Source organism: Portunus trituberculatus, unplaced genomic scaffold, assembly GCF_017591435.1.
Source record: "Portunus trituberculatus isolate SZX2019 unplaced genomic scaffold, ASM1759143v1 PGA_scaffold_202__28_contigs__length_962959, whole genome shotgun sequence".
Classification (NCBI taxonomy): Eukaryota; Metazoa; Arthropoda; class Malacostraca; order Decapoda; family Portunidae; genus Portunus; species Portunus trituberculatus.
Window position 1 is genome coordinate 824529 of NW_025541370.1, and position 9608 is coordinate 834136.

A 9608-nucleotide genomic window follows, 5' to 3' on the forward strand; every position below is an offset into this window, starting at 1 on the left:
AAGCCTTTTATGTTCTTTAAATAGATTCTTAGTGTCATTTATAGTTATTCCCAGATATTTAACTGTGTTACTTGTTCTTATTCCTGTTATCTCTTGTGGCTTATCCTTCATATTAAATATTAGAACCGTACTTTACTTTTTATTAATTTTAAGTCCACATTCTCTTGCTATGACTACTACCTCTTCCACCACTCTCTCAGCATCCTCTATACTGCTTGCCAGTAGCAACCCATCATCAGCATAAAACAATGAGGTAATATTAAAATTTTCATCTTTGAAACCTTTGTCTAGTTCTTGTAGTTGCTGCAGCGCTGTGGATGTTTCACCATTCTTTTTATTTTGAATTTTAAATGAAGTGTGTGTTTCACTGTTTGATCTGCTGCAGTCTCTGATGAGACAGCCAGACGTTACCCTACGGAACGAGCTCAGAGCTCATTATTTCTGATCTTCGGATAGGCCTGAGACCAGGCACACACCACATACCGGGATAACAAGGTCACAACTCCTCGATTTACATCCCGTACCTACTCACTGCTAGGTGAACAGGGGCTACATGTGAAAGGAGACACACCCAAATATCTCCACCCGGCCGGGGAATCGAACCCCGGTCCTCTGGCTTGTGAAGCCAGCGCTCTAACCACTGAGCTACCGGGTGTGTGTGTGTGTGTGTGTGTGGGAAGTGCATGTGCTTGATCAGATGGATGATCCTCAATAGAGCAGTCAGTACATTTAACCCTCGGCTATTGCGCCCAATTGGGGCCGAAATAGCCGTGCTATAGCCGAAAATGCGATAGCCGAATTGATCGTGGCGGGAAGGCAGCTTTGGCCAATGAGCGCTCAGATATCCCATGATGTCATGGCTGGGTGCGCGATAGCAGGCATCTGAGGTCGTGATAATGAAATTTTAGCAATTTTTCATGGGTGCGGGATAGCAATAAAACGCGATAGCGGAATTCGCGATAGCCGAGGGTTGACTGTACTGTTGTTCAATGAGTCCTTCTCACCAAGATCCTTTTAGTTCGTAACATCTTTCACCAGGACTACACGAACTGAGGTCCCCAGAGCTTAACTGCACCTACCGAGTATCATGAGTAGGATAAGGAAATTACTTGTCGTACTGTAGGTTGGATGGTATGCACGGGCTGACTCTTTGAAGGGATCACTGACTCCCCCTGTATCATGACCCTCGATCGGTCTCCTACAACTCCATGCCTCAGGAAGATCTTGGGAATATACTGTACTGACATGTGTATGTGTAGCCAAAGCCTGCATTAATGTTGTTATGTCACCGCTCCAACCTGTATGGAACCCTCACCGTGTCTGTATTGATATTCACTCACTGTATCAGCCCAAGAGGGACTGGCTCCCTCACGTGCTGCAAGACATGTTCATGACCAAATTGTACAAGTATCCCCATGTTCAGGCTATTCATATTTATTGTGATGGATCAGTTAATGGCAGCAGGTCCGGATGTGGATTGTTCATCCTTGACTACATCTCTGCCAATCACTACACTGACACTGAGATTTCTAGGCGGCTATAGACCTGCACACATGTCTTTCACTGGGGCAGAACTATATGTATGCTGTTCTGGAGGCGCTCCATATTGTGGCGCCTCTCCATAAATTTTTTTTAAATTTTTTTGTTAAGTCAGGCTGCATGCATTGTATGCTCCACAATCTACCTCTCCAATGGACTGTGATCTAGTTAAGAACATAAGAACATAAGAAAAGAAGGAAGCTGCAAGAGGCCGCCAGGCCTAAACGAGGCAGTCCCTGTGTGCTTAAGTTACCTAACTCAATCTATCTTCCCCATCCATGAACTTATGTAACCTTCTTTTAATGCTCCCTATTGACTCAGCCCAGACTACAAGACTACTGACACCATTCCACTCATCAACTACTCTGTTTGAAAACCGGTTTCTTCCTATTTCTTTCCTAAACCTGAATCTGAATTTGAACCTGAACCTGAGTTAGTAAATGTCTTGATCTTATCCATGCCCTAGAAGGTGCTGGTGCCATGGTCCAAGTCACCTGGATACCCTCTCATGTGGGTATGCTGCTAAATGAAAAGGCAGACTGCCTTGCTCAATGTGCCCTTCAGGATAACAGTGGACCCAGGCACTGAGTAAACTTTGGGCTATATTAAGAGTAGCATTAATGGCTTTGTACATAGTAGCAGTTGGAGCTTTGTTGCCATTGAGGCAATGGCACTAGTCTTCACCATGCATGTATCTCCTGAAGCTGTGCTTACTGCTTACACCAATGGGAGTGTCTTGCCTGAGAGAAAAGAGAGAGGAGAAGCCAGAGCGAAAGAGAGAGCCAGCTCAAGTCTAGCTGAAGCTGACTGCTCTCACTACTTATATACCCCTCAGGCCTCCAATGGTGATGCGCCATTGCAGTTGGTTTCCTGCTGTAGCACTGTCTTTGGCTTCACACCTAAAGTTCATTATTTCAATGTACTTCTTCTAACCTCTGGCTATGTTGGTGTTTACCTCAGGGGGTTATGTAGTGGAGGAAAGGCACTCATAGGTTTGGGTTATGAAACCTTATGGGGTCCCAAGAGAGTACTACTTAACTTTTGAGATACGTACAAAATCCATAAGTGTTTAATAAATAACTTTTAGCATAGATAAGGACTTCTTCAGGACTTATGAAATATAAAACTGTTTAGTGAATCCTGCCCCTGGCAGAAGAGTAGGAAATGCAAGATGGAAAAATTGGAAAAAGCAAGGTAATGGTTGTAAATACTGAAAGAAACTTCATGTGGAGAGTGGGAGAGAATAAGTGCAACAGGCTGATGAATACAAGTATCTAGGGATGTAGATGAGCCAAAATGGTTGTGTGAAAGCAAAGAATGAAAAGATGAGTTTGGTGAGCATACCAAAATCTTTATTCATGGCCAATGAGCAGCACTAACTGGACATTCAAAGTCTTTACTAGGAAGAAGCATATTTAGGCAAGTGAAAACAGTACATATATGGTGGTAATAATAATGGGATTAGTGATTTTAGTAGTTAAAATCATTAAATACTAAGATTGAGGTACTTCTACTAATCACAAATCCAGACACACACATCATCAGCAGCAATTCTGACTTTTTTGTGTTTACTGTATACCTCATTTCATCCTTTCTTTAAATCTAGGGCAGTCTTGGGTACTAATGTGGTAAAAAGCAAGTCTAAATTAAGTGTGAACCTGCATACAGTAAGTCAGTTGGCATTTACTGTAACTATGTATTAACATAACATGTATTGGTTCTAATCCATCTTGTCATACTCTGCATTCTGGTACTATATTCTTTATATCTTTATCTTCATTATATTTTAGCCTTGTTTCTTGCTGCAGCATTACCATACCTTCAACATAGTTTATTAACAAAGGGCACATCACACAAGCCATGTTCATCAGAAACCTTTCATGCTAGTCTTGAATCTTTTATTTATTTTCATCCTACATATGCTGTAAAGGATTTATAAAATCATTAGTATTCTACCACTGGGTCTTGAACTAATGCAGGATTAAGTATCAAGCATGCTAATTAGTGATCTGGCTTAGGGCAACTAATATATCCATCACTTTTTTTTTTTTAAAAGCAACTCACATAAAGCAGTTCACCTATATGTCAGTCAGGATTCTGCCAAGCTAAATTTACTTGTCATAGCCTTTTCCAAACATCAATGGTGGCTATTGTCAAATTTCACTGAATGAAAATTATATGCAACTAAGTGCCTTCATGGTGCAGTGCTTGGCTCACAGCTTTTAAGTAGTGAGCTCAATTCTTAAAGGATCAGTTTACATAATATTCAGTAATACTTTCTTTAAAAACCTAATGATATTCATAAGATATTATTATCTAAATGTATGATGGAATAAAAAAAGGTAAACATACAACATTTTATTTACTATGATTGCTCTTACACTGATGTGGAAGATGAATTAATGCATTCTTATAAAATAATATGCACAAGCAAAAATCAACATATGCATTAGTAAGATTTCTCATAGTGATATATTTCATAACAAGAAAATATCAGATTGAGTATCTCATTGAAATAAAGCAGTACACACATTACAGTTGAACAACGTAAGTCAAGTCCTCCAATAGTTCCAATAGTTTGAATAATTTCATGTACATAAATGAAACTAATTACACACAATGGATAAATTTGATATACTTCAATAAAGTACAAGATCAACACAATTTTTGTGAGAGAGAGAGAGAGAGAGAGAGAGAGAGAGAGAGAGAGAGAGAGAGAGAGAGAGAGAGAGAGAGAAAGCACCTACACCTTAAGATACACATGTAATTGCATGTGGAATGCTTACAATGAAATGTAAAAGGTGTTCAATGTTGAGAACAGCAACACTGATGGAATGTCAAGCTGCCAATAATGTATGTTATGGCAGATGTACAGTGCATAACCATATTTTATCATATAATCTTCCAAATAAATCTACAAATTTACACTGGATATTTTATGCAGAAATCTTTAGTGTATGAATAATTTTTTTCAAAATTCTGAATATACTGGAATGTCTTTGCAATACCCTGGGCATATCAAAGGTGAGACACATACCAAAGGTGTCATATGAATAATGGATTATTAACACTAAATATGATGGCATTACTAGTCAGAAGCTAGTGTAGAGTCTGGCAAACTTTTTTTTTTTTTTCTCAATCATGAAATAAAATCCCTGCAAAACAACAAATTAGCAGGTTGTGCAGTTGAGGCACTAAAGAGGCCTTGTTGAGCTGAATCTTTAGTGCTTTGGATGTTGATACAAAAATTCTCTCTAATGGTAGACTCAAGCACGGTCTGAAGCAGTGCACTTCTCTAAGACACTTTCATAGGAAGCTTCAGACATGTCAGTTGCTTGTATGTACTTCTGTATGCCTTCCAGTGCCTGTTTGAGAGCACTGAAGCTAGTGGAATAAAGCATTTTGGTCTTAATTTTGGCAGTATCAGGGCACCAAGACATAAGAATAAGTTTGTTCATTTTTGATTCGGAGGTTCCTTGGAAAGAGCGTTCATACTCAAAATCATACAAACCATAGCGACATTTGTCTGGTCCCAAACTGCTAAGACAATTCAGGAAATCATCATAGGTTTCATCCCTCTCACCAAATTTCTCTATATCAATTTCTTTTTCATCTTTAATATAGAATATCATATATCTATATTTTTTCCCAGTTTTGATGTCAGAGTAGGCTTTCTGAATGCCATCTGCAACAGTTACTCCAGATGCCATGGCTTATTTCAAGAACTTTAGTAATGAGGGGATGATGAATCAATCTTCTTCCACAACTCAGCTTTTTGAACACAGCCTAAAAGAAAAAAAAAAAAAAAAAAAAAAAAAAGATGGATCAAGTGAGTATACAATAAAAGGTTTGGTATAAAAAAAACATTATTTAGTTTTAGCTGCCTTTTTTTCATAAATCCTGTTTACTACTCCCAAGCTACATAGAGAGTTACCAAAAGACAACTATGCACAAAAAGTTTAGGATATACAGCTATTCCTTAACATGAAACAAAGAAAACAGACACCTACAGATGTTGGAAATTCATGGATATCTGTTCCTTTTGGAAACAACCACCATTATGGTACCTTACACAAATAAGGAAAACACAATGAGCATATTCACAACTACAATATCATATATTCATACCCTAGACAGAATAAATAATGATTATGGAGCTGATAAATCTTACCATGTAACACATTCTGATTCCCATCTTTTTATATATTGTCACCACTGCCAACAAAAATGTTTTGTCAATAATGATAATCCCTACTGTAATGTTTGCTCATCCCACTGCATGATTACAAAAGAATATTGGAACATTAATTTGGTGATTAAATCCAAAAAAAAAAAAAAAAAAATTTTTTCAAAAGATGTTTTATTATATTTGGTAGTCAAGAGCAATTATACTGTGGTAACAAAGTTATCTATATAACCTTGGTCTAAGCTTAAGTTATTCTTCCAATAAAGGTAAGCACTCTTATTTGTAATCAGAGAAATGAACACTTTCTTCCATAGATGTCACCTGCATAAAAGCATAATAAGTGTAGTACTAATAGTGCTGACCAGAATATTGCATTAATAATATCAATTAACTTTCTTTATGGAGTAAATATAAATTAATCACAGTTTCTCTGAATTAGGAGATGAGGCGCATGAAATGGCACAGCATTTTTTTTTTCCAGTCACAAGATGCTGCGAAGTTTGATACAAAATTATATACAATTCTCTTCACTGATATTGAAATATCCCTCTCTTCTACATGGAACATACCCAAGCTGTCTACTAAAAACTCTACAAGAAAATTCACCTCCTTTCTGTTTCTAAAACAGCTTTCATGAAATTAAATGTTATGTTACTTCCACCAACACTTCTCCAGCTGCTAATTCTTGTTAATGTATGGAGTGTTGCTCTTTTATATGGTGCAGTTTATCTCTTACAACTTTCATAAATAGGAAGCCGTCAAGAGTTTTTTTCTTGCATAATTCATTTCTCTTATTTAATTCTATTCTATTTCAGTGTCTTGCTCAGTGCCATAAAGTTGCATCCCTTACTATCTTCTATAATGATTTTTCTGGTTATTGCTATTCTGAACTAGCTAACTAGGTACATGCATCACCTTACTCCTGCAACCTTTCTGCACAAGACTTCCTAATCAGTCTCATTCCTATAGTGTCCACTTTACTAATGCAAGAATTAACCAATATCTTTACTTTTTTGCACATTTTACTAATAAACTTAAGAGCTTTTCCCATGTAGTTTCCTCTCATCTATGACTCAAGTTTCAAAAGAGGAGCACCATGACAAAAAAAAATAAATAAATAAATAAATAAATAAATAAAAAAAAAAAATAAATAATAATAATAAATAAATAAATAAATAAATAAAAAATAAATAAATAAATAAATAAAATAAAATAAATAAATAAATAAAATAAACTGCCTATCCTTCTTGGTTCTTATATCTTTTTAGGAAACAGACCTGTGAGAACTGTTTTTAGCTATTTCTTTACCTTTGGCTAATCTTACCTTATAAACAAAGATTAATGACAACTTGAAGTCAATACAAATTTTCAGAGGTGTCTAGTTTCAAATCATACCTCATACTAACAAGGAAATGGTCACACCTGATAAGCCAGTCAGTTATCTTATCCTGATATGATATCTTCAAACAATGTCCCATTCAACCACTTCACTTGGTGGATACATTTCTTTGATCAAATGTTCATGGCCATACTAAAACTTCATTTACTCTTATTTTAAAGTGTAGTACTGTAAAAAGCAATTGAAATTATAAATTGCTGGCATCAGCCATTTCTCAAATATTTAAATATACCTAAAACCCAATGGCTATGTATTATAACAACATCTGCATAAATAATTTTCAAGATCAAGGATAAAAATCTGTCACTATATAGGAATGATTAGTAATTGGTACTAAAATTCACATCGGTACAACTAAATTTCTTAAACAACATACTTGTTTTAGTTTATATAGTTCAATATTTAGTTTATATAGTCCAATTTCAATTCTCTCTCTCTCTCTCTCTCTCATGATACTGAAGAATTATGTCTTGTTAGAAGCATACAAATGAAAACTTAAACACTAATTTCTTGTTTAAGACAACTTACATTCCCCCAAATAGTTGTTCAATATGCAATTCTCCCATTGGCTCTTGTGTAAAAGTTAAAACATATTGATGTCTCAAGATCTTATCCATCTAATCCAAGGTAACACAAGTGGTCTCATCCAGATTCATGCTATAATCCTACTTATTTTCCTTTCCTTTCATATTTTGATGTTCTCCCCTAACATCATCACTTCAAAATATATATATATATTTTTTTTTTTTGGCCAACAGTACAGAGAGAGAGAGAGAGAGAGAGAGAGAGAGAGAGAGAGAGAGAGAGAGAGAGAGAGAGAGAGAGAGAGAGAGAGAGAGAGGGATGTCACCTATGAAGAATGGCTAAGAAGTACATTCTTAGGATTGAAAACAGATGAGAAGAGATATCATCTAGGTTTGCAAAATCATTTACAATCTAGACATTATTGACAAGAACTTCCTTTTTATAATTTTATATGTTGTTGCTAAAGTATTTATTTTCCTAATAGTATTCACTGCAGTCTGTAGGAATAAATATCCAACACACATTATTTGTAAAAGATACAAAGATGTACAATGAGTGCATACAGCTAGCCTATGTTAATAAGTGATAGACAATGACATCCTGCCCTGTAAATGACTAATGCCAAAAAGAACTACATTTTTATCTGCAAAATTTGCCTTTTCTTAATACACACTTGGTTAGTTCTTAGATTAAGTATGAGTCAAGTTGGAAGTCACCCCCATGTGGTGACTTTCTTTTGTGTTACAAAAGTCATAAAAGGTTCATCTTGCTCATTTGAACAGATAGAACAATGAAATATAGTAATGATAAATAAACAATGTTAAGAAAATAAATATTGCTCCACTTAGAGCAATTTCTCCTGAACTGGCAAGTGATCCAGTCACAAAGGCAATATTCATAAACAGAAGATATGGCTCAACGCTGAGGAGTGGTAGAGCACAAATCACAAGTACAATGAAACAAGGCTGTAAACAAAAGGATCTCAGTCTAAAAGTGAGATCTAAAACTTCGTCATAAATACAACAGCTAAAGTGTATTATAGAAAAAAGAAAAAACAAATAAATAAATAAATAAGATAAGAGATACGAGAAATATAACAATACCTAGCTTGCAACTACAAATAAATCGCACTTATCCCTGTGATGTCTCTAAATTGAAAACTGCATACCTTAGTAGTCAACAATACTCTCACAGCAGCCTTTAATCACAGAACTTTGAAGATGTGACTTAGCTCTTCTGTTGGTAATATTTATATGGTTCATATGCTTACATTATTTGGATTATGCATATGTGGTTACATCAGTCCCACTCAAATACCCTTTACTCTCATAATTCCATCAGTTTGAATATTTTTGCAATATAAATGTATAGAAAATGACTGAATAAAATTTACCATTATCGAAATAATAAGACAATAATTACATTCTGAATTCTGAGGAAAGCTGGATGATGACTCATTGCCACGCTTCCTAAGATGATTACCTTGTTATTTAGGTCACACCACACCCTTCTTTCCTGCCCCTTCCCCCGTCTCTTTCCTGCGAACATCCACAGACACTCGCACAACCAAATACATACACTCACGCACATACACTCACACACATACAAACACGCTCATCCTGCAGTCTCACCGGCCCACAAGGCTCAGCAGTCCTAATTCTTCCCCAGGTAAAGCCATTACCAAGGCATCACTATTACTTGTTCAATGAAGTCACTATTTCCTTCCGAACATTGCTACAGAAATACTTCAGAACACGAATTACTCCGGTATGCCTAACGCCAGCGTATATCTAGTTGGTGAAGAGCAAGATTCTTACCAGTGGGTGGAGCAACAGCCGGTGTGGAGTAGGTGGAGTCTGAGGTGGAGCACTCAGGGTCTCACGTCACACGACTACACACCTACAACATTCTGCAGATAACATTTTTCCAATTGTTAAGTTTTTTGACCACACCATAAAA

General features: G+C 36.2%; 1 protein-coding gene across 3 annotated transcripts; it reads right to left on the bottom strand.

Annotated features, from left to right (window-relative positions):
* Positions 1–3884: 3884 nt before the first annotated feature.
* LOC123500313 (cofilin/actin-depolymerizing factor homolog) lies at positions 3885–9566 on the bottom strand. Of its 3 annotated transcripts, none has more exons than XM_045249012.1 (2): positions 9467–9566; positions 3885–5325 (listed from the first exon to the last, which is right to left on the bottom strand). In XM_045249012.1, the coding sequence occupies exon 2, from the start codon at positions 5247–5249 to the stop codon at positions 4806–4808; it is 444 nt and encodes a 147-aa protein (XP_045104947.1). In that variant the 5' UTR covers positions 5250–5325; positions 9467–9566; the 3' UTR covers positions 3885–4805. The 3 variants fall into 3 exon arrangements, with proteins under 3 accessions (XP_045104947.1, XP_045104949.1, XP_045104948.1); XM_045249014.1 differs by lacking the exon at positions 9467–9566 and adding an exon at positions 9281–9303; XM_045249013.1 differs by lacking the exon at positions 9467–9566 and adding an exon at positions 7050–7145.
* Between the last annotated feature and the right edge of the window lie 42 nt (positions 9567–9608).